The following is a 13,951-nucleotide window of genomic DNA, read 5'->3' on the forward strand; positions in this document are numbered from 1 at the left end:
TCCAAATACTCGCAATACAATTTCCAAAAATGCATAAACATCCTTCAGTGATAAACATAACTGGCTTTGATAAGGGAGCAAAGGACCCTCTTTTTCCTGTTAAAACATAAAGCAAAGCAATCCCCTCACCTCGGCAAACAAACAAACACCTGCGGTGCACAAAATGGGGGTAAGAAATCTCCTAACCTCTTCGACTTGGCAAGCTCGGCATCTGCAATGGCTTTTCATTTTCTTTGAACGGGCTAACTCGGTGTTGAATTCAGATTATTCTGAGGCTCTGTTTGTTGGCCCATCAAACATATGCCAAGGTTATCCTTGTGGGGAGATCCATAAACTTCAACACGTGCGCTTTCCACTAGTCCAAAACATTCTCGTATTCTTTGCTGCAAGTCATTTTCGTTGTCCAAATCTACCAGCTTCTCTAAGATGGGACAATTTCTGACCTTAATGTTTTGCAGTGATGGAAATCTGATTCCGATGTTGCTCAACTCCGGGAGTCCTACCAGATTCAATTCCCGAAGCTTCTCCAATACACACTCCTCCGAAATACGTTGAAACAGAGTCTTCAATCTATCACAGAACTTAATTTCCAGGATCTCAAGGTTTTCTGGCAGCTGTTGTGGAGTGAAAACGTTTTCAAGTTTTGGACAACAGTTTATATACAAGTGCTTCAAGTTCTTGAAGCTCTCATCTTGGACTTTCCCTTTGTACAAGCTATCCAGGTTAACAAGGTTAGAGACCCATAGAATTTCCAAACTTTGATTCAATCTGATGTCTTCCTTTTCACAAAATAGTCTTTCCATGTTGCCACAACTCTCTAGCCATAAACCCTTCATTGAAGCTATATTGCTTTGGCCTATATCTGATAAGTTTTTTATGAACTGGTTTTCAGTCAGAAAGATATATATGGACTGCTTAAGGATTTCCTCAACACCAGATGGAAATTCCTTATCAAATCCACGAATCTCCATAGACCCACCATTCCTTTCAGGACAAGAAAGGGTCTTGAAGTGGAAATCTTGAAACTCATCTCTTAGACAAAGGATATATTCATCTTTCCCACTAAAACTAGAAGAGCAGACTGAAATGTGAAACTTATCTTTATCTTTGAAGCATTTGTCCCAAATCTTGTTTATGAAACGGAAAATTTCTGTACCACTTACCGACAGAAAAGGGGAGCCGCTGCTGGAATGGATATTAGGATTCATGAAGATGCCACATTCATCCCAGTTTAGCACATTTGGTAGGCGCTTTATCTTGCCCCAGTCAAGTTCTTGGATTTCCTTCAAGTCTGGCAAATGAAGGCTTTTCAGATGAATCAACTTTGAGATCCAATAGGGGAATTCTTTGACTGTAATTCCCTGAATATCAAGTCTATCCAAGTGAACAAGTTTTTCCAGACGTGGGAGCTGGTCTAGACTTGAACAATTTCTCAGCGAAAGTTGGCGGAGTTTAGTCATTTTCTCTAATAACTCAACTTCACTTCCCTTCAAGAACTTCGCCCCAGATAGATCGAGCTGCTGCAGATTTGATAGAGACTCCAAAGACGGAAGTTTTTCCAAGTTGCTGCAATTTCCAAGTACAAGTTCGCCCAGTTTCTTAAGATTAGAAACGGAAGGCAGGTGTTTAATCTTACATTCGGAGAGCTTGAGTTGCTTAAGGCTTGCAATGTGCTCAAAGGATTGATCATCTTCAATTTCTGTTAAAGCACTGCAACCCGAGAGATCAATGACCTCCAGCTTCTCTGAGGGGCCCAAGGCTGGCAACTTGCAAAGCTTCTCACAATTTGGTAGTAAAAGCTGACGAAGATTGCTCATTTGGCTAAATGATCCTTCTGGTATCATTTCCAGTGAACTAGCACCCGAAAGATCAAGCTTCTCAAGTCTTTTTAGTCTTTCCATATTAGGAAGTTCTTTCAATAACTCACAATCCTTTAGCAAGAGCTCACAAAGACTATCCGAAAGAGAGAGAAGTTTTTGTACCTTTGTTTTTGACAAGTTGAGGCGACGAAGACAACCAAAACTTCCAAAGTCCATATCTGGTGTTGAACCACCCAGTAAACAAGAACCTGAAAGATCAAGAATCTCAAGTCTTTTTAGTCCTTCCAGTTTGGGGAGCTCTTCTAATGACTGACAATTTGTTAGTAAGACCTCACGAAGGTTGCTGAGGCCGGCAAGAGATTGAAGTTTCTTGACATTGGTATTTGATAAGTTTAGATGACGAAGGCATTTCAACTTCTCAAAGTCAATTTTATCAATTTCATTCTCAAATTCCTGTTTTCCATGTTTTCTTTTTTGGGTTGCGTCGAAACAGGACATGTGGGAAAGATCAAGCACCTCAAGACTTGAAAGGCTGCTAAGATTGGAAGGTAAACTACTAATTTTGGTTCTCGAGAGGTCAAGGATTCTGAGGGCTTTTTTCTCATTTAGTAATTCATTGCGGACTTCTCTTAAAGAAATAGCACCAGAAAGATCAAGAATTTGGAGACCAGACGAATCTTTCAGCTTGCGCAGGTTAGTTAAGGATTTACAATTTCCTAATGAAAGCTGGGTGAGTGCTCGAGCATTGTTCAGAACTGGTAATTTTTCAATCTGGGTATGGGAAAGGTCAAGCATTTTGAAATTCAGAAGGGAGTTTAACTCTCCATCTCCAAATACTTTAAAAGAACTAGCACCAAAAAGATCAAGCACCTCTAGTTTATGGAATTTTGTCAAGCTTGGCAATTCTTCCAAGCAAATGCAGTGCCTGAGGATGAGCAATCGCAGTTCTGCCAGTTTAGAAAAGGAAGTACCTAAAGATTTGATGGGGAGTGCTGAAAGATTTAGGCTTTGAAGTTTCGTCAATTTCGCGAAAACTTCATCTGGAATTTCCTTCAGGGCACTGGCACCGGATATCTCTAGAACCTCCAAGGATTCAAGTTTTGTAATATGATCAATGTTCTCCAACATTTCACAACCTCTGAGAACAAGGATGCGGAGTACTAGTGATTCCAAAAAGTCCAGTGATTTCAATCTGGGTTTCAGCAGGACAAGAACTTTAAGTTCTTGCATGAGCTTAAAAAAATCCTTAGGAACTTCCCTGTGAAGTCGACTTCCATCCATCACTAGCGTGGTGAACTTTTCCCATTTATTTCGATTGCGGATTGACTTTAACATACCATCCGCTAATGTAATTCTCCCAAGATCCAATTCCAAGCCTCCTTTTCCTGACCCAGTCAATTGATTCAATCCTAAACAAGCTGCTCCACTAACTCCATTCCGTCGATGATCAGGAACATCCATTGCCAATCTTTCCATGCTTACAAACTCATCTTCTTGTAATTTCAGAATGCGGCGTCTTTGAAGTTCCATCAAAACACGATGACCCTTTTCATAAGCCTTTTCGATACGGTCAATAGGGTCAAAATATCCCTCCATTATCCAGTAGGTGATCAACTCATTGTAATGGATGCTTTCAGGTATACTCTCAGTCTCAGGTTTGACAAAGAGTTCTCTGCTATGCCAAAAGCACTTGATGATCGCCACATTGTCACTTGGCAACATCTCATACCCACACCGTGCGAGTGACTTGATCTTGTCTGCTTCCTCAATATTTGCTGCTTCTAAAAGAAGATTTTCTAACGCTGAAGTGCAAAAATCTTGTTCTCCAATGCCTTTCATGGCCTCTTCTGTCATGAACACTACAGCAGCAGGCAACTTGGTGCTAAAAATATTTTCAAATTGTGTTTTGATGCTGTCAGAAAGGGATTTTTTTCTTTCTTTCAGTAGCAGTACATCTAGAACCTCCTCCGTTGACAAAGGTTCAATCTCAATCACTTCCTCCTTTCTCTGAAGAATTAATGCACTGGAAATGTTGTTCGTATTCCTTCTAGTGACTAAAACTTTCAATAATTGTTCTCTCAGACGCCTCAATGGTTGTTCTTCTTTTGGAGGCATCAAGGAATCCACTTTTGAAATGACTTCTTCAAACTTCATGTCATCGGGAACATCCTCCAGCACCAGTAAGGCATACTTCTTGTTTCCATCTTTAGGTGATGCCATTTCTTGAAGCTTTTCCCATATCATTTTTTTCAAATCCTCTAAGCTCTCCTTTTTTCCCACCACTTTTTCGATACCATCTCCACATCCCTGAGCATACAACTGACGTGCAATTTCTCCATGAATATACCTCACATCATTTTCTTGGCTCAAAGATACTCTAAGAGGCTTATAAAGTAAGCACTTCTCTTTGGCCTTATAAAGTAAGCACTTCTCTTTGGCCGTCTTTGTTTTTGTCTTATCATCTGAGTTATTTTGCTTTAAGAATTCATGCATCTCCGAGACAATTCCTGTTTTGTCCTCTCCGGGACTCTCATCAAGTTTAATTGTGTCCGATTGATCCTCCTTCAAGTAATTTACTATATACTCCATTTTGCTCACTGTTTTGGTTACTAGGAGCTTCAATGAAAGTTGTTTTCCCTGAGGCAGCAATCTTCTCACCTTTGAAATGATATCTTCTTGCTCTTTGTACTTTATCTTAGCAGGAATACCATCAAGAACAAGAAGAATATGTTTCTTTTCCTCATCCTTCGTGGGTTTGATTTTTTCAAGCTTTTTCCTAATTTTTTTCCTCAGGTACTCTTCTGAGTTGCTCTCCAGCTCCTTCTTCTTCTCCTCGTTATTGGTCTCGTCATCCTGGTACTCCTGTTCGGCTGTCGAAAACACAGACAACTGTTGAGCAATGTCTTTGTCGACATTGTATTTTCTGTTCAGAGATAGCCAAAGAGAGCCGGAGATTAAGTTGTTTTTGACCAGAGAATCGCATATCTCTCTGGCTATCCGTGTCTTTCCCACTCCATGATCCCCAACAAGAACAATTCTAGTCGCTTTGCTGATATCTTCCAAGCGGTTTAGTACATACTTCTGCTCTTTTGCAGTGAAGACCATAGCTAGCTGTGTCAAAAACTTCCTCGTTAGAATAAGTAAAATCGAGACCATATGATTTGAAGAAATGATTAATTCTTGAAATTCCTCATGAAGAATAAATATCATTGCAATGAATCTATATAACATTGTGTAGTGGTCACTTTACGAGTGTTATTTATTTTATTTTATTTTTTATCTGAATCATGGTAAATAATAGTTTTATAAAGAAAAATATTTTGATGTTTTAGTGGAGTTGAGATTTAGGGGATGTATTCAATTTAGAATTTAAAGGATTTTAAAAGTCTTTTAAAGTTTTGAGATATTCGATTTGGATTTTAAAGGAGTCCATACAAATCTAATGATATTCAATTCAGATTTTTATGGATTTTATAAAAGTCCATTAAAATCTAGATGTATTTAATTAGGATTTTATAAAATTCTTTTAAAATCTGGTGGTATTCAAAAAGTTATTGATTTTAAAAGACTTTAAAAAATGATGGATTTTAATGGATTTGAAAGGATTTTAACAGGGAAATTGTGAATAAAATTGTCAATATGAAATCCATCTTTAAATCCAAAAATTTCATTGGATTCTTACAAAATCTTTATGAAGTTTGTAGAATTCCATAACAATCCATCAAATCCTTTAGGGGGATGTATTCAATTTAGAGTTTGATGGATTTAAAATGAATTATAGACTTCAAAGGATTTGATGGATTGTTATGGAATTCTACAGACTCTATAAAGATTTTGTAAAAATCCAATGAAATCTTTGGATTTAAAGGTGGATTTCATGTTGACAATTTTCTTCACAATTTCCCTGTTAAAATCCTTTCAAATCCATTAAAATTCATCATTTTTTAAAGTTTTTTAAAATCAATGACTTTTTGAATACCACCAGATTTTAAAAGAATTCTATAAAGCCCTAATTGAATACATCTAGATTTTAATGGACTTTTATAAAATCCATCAAAATCTGAATTGAATATCATTAGATTTGTATAGACTCCTTTAAAATCTAAATCGAATACTTCAAAACTTTAAAAGATTTTTAAAATCCTTCAAATTCTAAATTGAATACATCCCCTTAAAGTCTATAATTCATTTTAAATCCATCAAACTTAAATTGAATACATCTCTCTTAAACAAATATGTAAATAATGGTAGTACTAGTATCATGTGTGAATTTTATGTAACATAAGTAACATTAAAGTCATTAATGTGGACTCAAAGAAATTATAAATGCCCAAAAATATAGACTGATTAGTATGAGTTTCTTGAATTTGATGAAAAACTTCCTGAGAAAACTAACAAGATAAAAACGATTCCATTCCAGCCAAAGAGTCAATTAAACGTCTTTGTTTCTCAAAAATTTATTTTTTAAACTCCAAAGAGGTACTCGGATCAATCATCTTTACCACATAATTTTCTCTTCAATACTTAATATATATATATATATATATATATCGAATAAAGCATTGTCACAGCAATTGCTATTCAAAAATTTGATTATCAAGTTCATACCTTTAATATTATTAGTATAGTTTGTATTCATATTGAGGTTGAAAACAAGTTTGATCCTGCCTAAGAGTGTAAATTGGTGTCGTGGTACCTAATTTGATAATGATTGAGTGAGGGTTAGACTTGTATCTTTTGCCTGTCCAGCGGACTTCTAGGATGTTAAAGATATCTAGGAGAATCTTTTGACAATTATGATAATTAGTAATTTTGTACTAAGTTATTCTCCGATTGGTTATGCTATGCTTACTTTATATTCTCTTTCTCTCCCTATTCCCACGACCATAAATCAACAGCGTGTTTAATAATTGAAAGATACTATAATAAATTATTTATGCAGTCTCATTCTACTTCTTAGTCAAAAGGAAAGTCAAAACAATACAAAGCAAGTCATACATACAAATTCCCTCAACTAGCTCAACTCCAATCATGTTGATCGCTTTACAGATTTTATGTCCTACATAATTTTAAAAATAAAAGTTCTAATTGCACTATCAAACAAATTTTGTATAATTTTATTATAAATTTGTATTTTTATCCACATTTAAAGTTACAATTGAAGACAATTATTAATTAAATATATTTATTTTCAGAGGTATAAGATTAAACATTTCAAATATATTCAAAAATATATAATTGAACAATTTAAATATATTTAAATTATGCGATTGAATGCTTTTAAATATGAATATTTCAGATGTGTTTAAAAATATGCAATTGAATATCTCAAATGCATTCAAAAATATACAACTGAATGTCTTTAAATACAAACATCTCAAATTTTTTCATACATATATGATTGAATATCTCAAATGTGTTCAGAAGTAACTATTGAACATCTTTGAAAACGTTTATAATTTTGAAACTGAACACTCAAACGAATACATTTTTCCATTTTCTAAAAAGGTTCATCTAAAAACATTGCGAAAAATTTTCATGAAATGATATTTGATTTGTAAACAATTTATGGAGAAAAAAAAATGTTTTTTAGCTTAGTTAATGCTCTATAAATTGTGGATATTTTTGATATTATAAATATTATATAAAATTATTTATTTTTTATATATTTAAATAGTAGGATATAAAGAACGATATTGTATAGAGTTCATTAAGAATTGTGAAAAAATTTCTTTTCTAAAAGTCAAGCCATGTTTCTAAATCAATAAGCAAATCAAAATAAAGGATGATCGTTAATACAAAAAGGTAATTTTTTTTAATTTTTTTTTTTGGTTAGGTTTTCTATTGTTTCGATAGGATCTACTTACTTGAATTCCATGTAAAAAGATAGTTCAAACAAGATTGAGAATATTATATTATTACTGACTGAACATTTACACTTTGATTTTTTATTTTTACTTTTTGGTTTTTTATGCTTAACTGTGTATAATATTTTTAGTTTAAATGTTTGTTAATGGTTGTTAAAGTTTGTTAAGCATGTCAAATAACTATTACAATAAAAGGAAAAAACAAAAAAACAAACAAACCGATTACAAATTCAAATTGTTTTTTATTTGCTACATTTGTTTTAATCCCTTTATAAACTTAATTATAGTTAATTGAGATAATTAACATTTAAAATAAACAAATTATACATAATTATGTAGAAAAATACAAATAAAAACAGAATACCAATGTCTTACCATTCCTCACGTTAGAAACCAAAGACCTCGAGAATGGCTTATTTTTCTACTTACAATTGAACGATCAATGTACGTTCAACCAACAAAGGCTAAACGTATCTTCCACTGTTAAACATAAGATCTCATCATGGCTACAACATTTACAGCTCAAGCAATATAATATATTCATCATTTAGGGGGTTAATTAATCAATATGATTTTTTTTAAAAAAAAAATTGAATTTAAAATTTGTTTAGCCATGTTTTCTGTTTTCTATTTTCAAAATTTTATTTCCAAAATAGAAAATAAAAAATAATTTTTTATTAATTTGAAAAAATACAGGATGCTTGGCAATTTAGGATTTTTGACTAGTTATAGTGCTCTTGGGTGCTCTACTTGTTTCGATGATTTGAAGTATCCGACCCATTCAAGCCATTCTATGTGTTGCACCTGTTTGGGTGGTCAGGATCTCAAATCCAATCAAACAATCCCTAGACATCGAGACCCATTTGGGTATTTTCTAGCATAGTCTCATTCATGTCGACCCAGGCCTTAACCCTGTTCGGACAATCCCGACCCTGATCTTGTTGGATAATTGTGTTAAAACTGTCTCCAAAACAAAATTTTTCAAAACTATTCTTAGAAAACAACAGCCAAATGCTTTATAAGTGTTTTAAAGAATAGTTTTTTTTTTTTCGAAAACAAGAAATTACTTTAAAAATAGTTGGCCTAATAGACCCAAGGTGCCATTTGTCATGTGTTTGGTTTTTTTTTTTTTTTTTTTTCAACTAATTAAATGTGTAATTTGTTTACTTCAATTGTCAGTTAGTATTAGTGATAACCAAATATCTTAATTAATTATAAACCTAACAAACAATTAAACTAAGCAAATTACATATAATTTGATTAAAAAAGCAGAAAGCAAAAACTAAACATGTAAACACAGGATGATATAGAGGTGATGTAGTGCGTATTTATTAATATAGGTAACCGGTTATCTATGATGTAGCACTCAAATGCTGGGAAAAAACTATGATGTAGTGCATTGTTATAGAAGTGAAAAGTAGCTCTTGATGGAGTAAAATTTTGGTATTCCAGGGAGTTTGTACTCCCTTTTCTTATATATTTTGTGGAACTAATCATGTGAGATCCACATGTGTATTAGAGAATGGAGTGCATACTCCCCTCGTATTGTAGATTTTTTTTTTTTTTTTTTTCTCTTGATGATGACTTTTTAATTGTTTATTTTATTTTTTGGGGTAAATCTTGACTTGTTAGAGTATGAATGAAGAAGGTATAAAGTTTGGGCAATTTATGTATAGCTGAAATTAACAAAATATTATATGGCTTGTTAATATTAATATTAATATTTTTATTAGGGGTAAGTACATTTTACCCCTGAGTATACACCTTTTTTTTTTTTTATCACAAACAAAGAAAACTAAAGGGAATATATATATATATATATATATATATATATCTATACACATTTTTGTATTGTTATAAAACCCTTCATGTTGGCCCTTGAGCTAAAATTTACCTGCTAGTGAACTCTACTCATGCAATTTTTAAAAGTAAATTGGACAAAACTAATCATGCAAACCGTCTAAAAATAATATATAATAAAACTATTTTTATATATGGAGTTATATAAGTTGTTCATGTTTAATTTCATTTAACTTTATTAAATGAAATGCTTAATAGAAAGTTAAATTGGGAAAAAAAAACAAAACAAAAAAGGTAATAGTTGAGGTGACCATGTGTGGGGTTTTATATATAGGAGAAAAACTCCAAAAAGGCGTACTGTTTTATTTCTATGCGGTAATAATTCAAGGGGTTTTACAATAATAGTTATCCCCTATATTATTATTTTTTATTGTTGTTTCATTTCCAAATGTTTGCAGGTATCATTTGGTTTCGAGAAAGAAAACAATATTTTATTTACCCAAAAAAAAAAGGAAGAACAAAACAACATTTTCTTTGACTATTATTATGATTTAAGGGTAATTCAGTCTTTTAATATGTCAAATGTCTTCAAGGGGCTCCAAAAAAATGCTATAAGGTTTGAAAATTAAAATAAATGGCAAATTTTGGTTATATGTACTTTATTTTCTCGATGAAAAACTGGTACTACTAATAATTAACAGGTAAACTTTTGTTTTTTTATTTGTTATTTTTATTTTTTATATATAGATTCTAAGTTGTAATAAAATCTACAGAAAGGGCTACCGAATCTGTTAAGGCTAAAGGGAAAGCAAGAGTGGAAAAGGGATGAAAAATTGGGGGATCGTATTGCTTCAGGAAATCTATAATCAATCAAAGTGAACTCGTTTTTGAAATCATACTCTGCATAAAATATAAGAAAGAAAAACAGATGCATTCTACAACCAGAGAGATTCATGTTCAATAGAGGAATATGATCTACTTCAAAGTTCAAACTACTGGAAAAACTGACAAAGAAGGAAACAGAAAACAAATTGCTGAAATAAGCAAAACGATCTGAAATAAAAGTAGATAAAAAAAAAAAAAAGGAAAAACCATGAATAGGAAGAGGAAAACAAACCTGGATTTTTCTCCTTTTTATTCGTTTCTTTGGCAGCTATGAAGGCTTTGGATTTGGATGCCAAAACCAGCTCGGAAAGATTAACCAGAAAGTGTACTGGCCTGGAACTCTCTTCGCTCGCTAAGATATAAAACCTTCCAAAGTCAACAACACCACCCCCTTCTTTATATTTTAGCGATTTGGTCCAGTTCTCCCATTAGTTTCGCTTTGCGCCATCCTCTTGTTTTTATTATTATTATTTTTTTTCTTTGGCAGTGAAATTATTTGTGATTCCTTGAACTTTTCCATTTGATCCCTCCATTCATATATATTCGATTCTAGCGTCTTGCTTGCGAGAAAAAGAAAAAAAAAATACAAAACATTTCCCTAAGGAATTTCAATTTGTGACCCCCTAAAGAAATTTCCTCCCTGAAACTATTGCATAATGTCAAATTGTCGCTTCTCTATTTTACCTTTTAGGAATTTGACAAAACTAACCGTATAATATTCAAGTTATAAACTAATTGTATAAACACCATTAAAAAAAAAAAAAAGGTAATTAGACAAAATTATATTAGTTATAACTCTTTTACGGCAAAATTTGGTAAAGGATGAAATGAAAATATATATATATATATATAAATATATGTATAAATATCTATATGTCAGTACTATTGATCAATTTCTATCAATTTTGATTCAAAACAATTGTTATAATGTGGATATATTTTATTTTGTTTATATAAGTAGTTAATTTAAAAATAAAGTTCAGTTTCATCAAATTCCAACAAAAATTTTAGAGAGACGGCAATTTGAAGCAATAGCGTGGGGGAAGAAAATTTCTTTAGAAAACAAATATATAGATGTGTGGGGTAAATTGAAACATCAATGAAAGTTGAGAGGATATTTTGTAATTCTTTTATAAGAAATAAATAAATTATACACACATGGGATTTTGGTGGTAACTTGACCTCAGATTGTGACGACTTAACTTTTTTGCAAAAATAAAAAATAATAGTTTAACAACTCTAGTGAGGTTCATTTTATCCACACTATAAAAATGCTAAATATACTACAATTTCAATGATTTTTTTATATTTCAATAATAGACATATGGATAAATGCCTTGCATAGTCTTAAATACTTCAAAAAAGCAAAAACTAAAAAAAAAAAAAAAAAAAAAAAAAAGCAAAAATCAAACAACAAAAAAGAAAGAAAAAAACAAATAGCAAATATTAGATATACACCAACGTACAAACACTAAACTTTTGATTTCGCATATCAGTTGCTTTATCTAGTTTTACAGTGCCTTCCTTAATCTTTCAGGCAAATATGAAATTCCTAGAATTTGAGATAAGGTACTCAAGTTTCAGTCAAGGCTCAGCTTGGCTTCCCGTCCAAGGCCGTCTCAACAATTTTTGAGACCTTAGGCCAACAAAAATATTTAGGGTCATAATTAAATATTATTTTTTATAAAATAGATTTTTTGATATAAAATTTATATTTATTTTTTTTGATCTTTTTAGATGGAAAATTACTAATTAAATTTTTATATTCAAAATTTGATAATAAATATTTTTCAATTGATAAAATTGTTAATTGTTTAATCTTTTTGAGATATAATTGAACATAAATAAATTTTTATTAATTTCAATATTGAAAAACTTCTTTCCATTGAAGCTACATGAACAAAAAATAATAAATTTATGCATAGGGAAAAGAATTTAACTTTTTTTTTTAAGTTTTAGTTCTCCAAATAAATCTAATCAATTTATTTGAATTAAAATATAAAAAAATAATAAAAGCAAAAACTAGAGGAATACAAAGTTTAATTTTTTACAAACAGTAAGAACAATTAGTAAATAACTAAATTCATGAATTCATAAAAAAAAAATTAAAACTAATATAAAAATGAACAATACAAATTCATTAAAATAAATTATCACTTACAAACTTGTCTTTTATTTTAAAGTCATTTGCATCAAAATTGCAAATGATATAGGTTGGATACCAAAATTAAACAAATATAAAAGATGAACGAAGGATAAGGGATGAAAATAAATGAGTAAGATGAGAAAAAGTACATAAATAAGAAGAATATTTAACATGTTTTTTCTTTTTTTTAATTATTAAAATATAATAATTATAGAATATAAAATATTTAATTGAAATTAACTGATGTTATTTTTCAAAAATAAAAATAATTAAAGATGATTGTTGATTCATCTAAAAACAAATAATCAATTAAATAATTTAAAATTTTTTTAAATCAAAATTTTTATACTTTTAAAATAAATTTAACAATTATATTCTATTTAAAATATATATGATATATATGAATTTTTTTTTTTTTTTTGGAGGGGTCCCAAGAAAATAGGGGCCCTAGGCGTGTGCCTTAGTGGCCTATGCCTTAAGCCGGCCCTGTTTCCGTCTCGGCCTCATAACAAAAACTAGCAAATTGATGCATCATTACCTTGATAATATAAAATAATAGATAGTTCCTCTATCTTGCATAATGATACTTGAAGAGATAAAGAATAATAAAATAAATAGTAAATTGTAGAAAACCAAACAATTATACAATATCTACTTTATGTAATCTATAGGGATTATTTAGCTATATACCATGTTCACATAAGAAATAATCGTAAATGGCTTGGAGCAATTTGAAAATATTCAAGTGCCTAAAAGAGCCAATAGAATAATTATGTTGGATTTGAGTCGAATAGCTTCTCATATGCTATGGCTCGACCCTTTTATGGTAGATAATGGTGTACAAATGCCTTTTTTCTATATTTTCTGAGAATCTACCATGGATGTATCTATTATTCTCAGTTTCAATTTGCAAATGAATATTCGAATGCCGAGTTTCAGATTTAGGAAAAAATAATAAAATAAACTGATATTTGAATACCTTTGGATGGTCGATGAATGAAGACGACAATCAACGAATAATGAGGAGGAGAGACAATTATGTAGGATGGGTAGCAATTTTGGTTCCACACGCTTGAGGAGATAAGAGAAAGATGAGGAAATAAGAAAAAAAAACAAGGTTTTCTTTTCTTTTTTTTGTTTTCTCTGAATAAATATCAGAACAACAATTTTTATTAAAAAAAAAAAAAACGAAGAATCATTGTTGGTTTTTTAGCAAAAGTTGGAAAAACCAAAATTATCAATAATTGAACGAATAGATATTTGATAAAGTGTAACACTTGAAGCTTTTTTGCTAGATGTTGTTTGTAAGAACCCTAAACCCAAAGGAGACCCGTTTTGGTTTGATTGATATTTCTTTTTTTGAAAAAATCGAGCCGTTTTTGGAAAATTGATTGTAGCGTGTTTAGGGTTTTTTCTTTAGTTTTTTTTTTATT

At 31.1% G+C, this 13,951-nt stretch overlaps 1 protein-coding gene across 1 annotated transcript; it reads right to left on the reverse strand.

The window, feature by feature from the left end:
* Positions 1-242: 242 nt before the first annotated feature.
* LOC112493441 (putative disease resistance protein At4g19050) lies at positions 243-10,914 on the reverse strand. Its single transcript, XM_048463531.2, has 2 exons — positions 10,605-10,914; positions 243-4,931 (listed from the first exon to the last, which is right to left on the reverse strand). The coding sequence occupies exon 2, from the start codon at positions 4,923-4,925 to the stop codon at positions 243-245; it is 4,683 nt and encodes a 1,560-aa protein (XP_048319488.1). The 5' UTR covers positions 4,926-4,931; positions 10,605-10,914.
* Positions 10,915-13,951: the final 3,037 nt, after the last annotated feature.

Source organism: Ziziphus jujuba, chromosome 6 (genome assembly GCF_031755915.1).
Source record: "Ziziphus jujuba cultivar Dongzao chromosome 6, ASM3175591v1".
In the NCBI taxonomy this organism is placed as follows: domain Eukaryota; kingdom Viridiplantae; phylum Streptophyta; class Magnoliopsida; order Rosales; family Rhamnaceae; genus Ziziphus; species Ziziphus jujuba.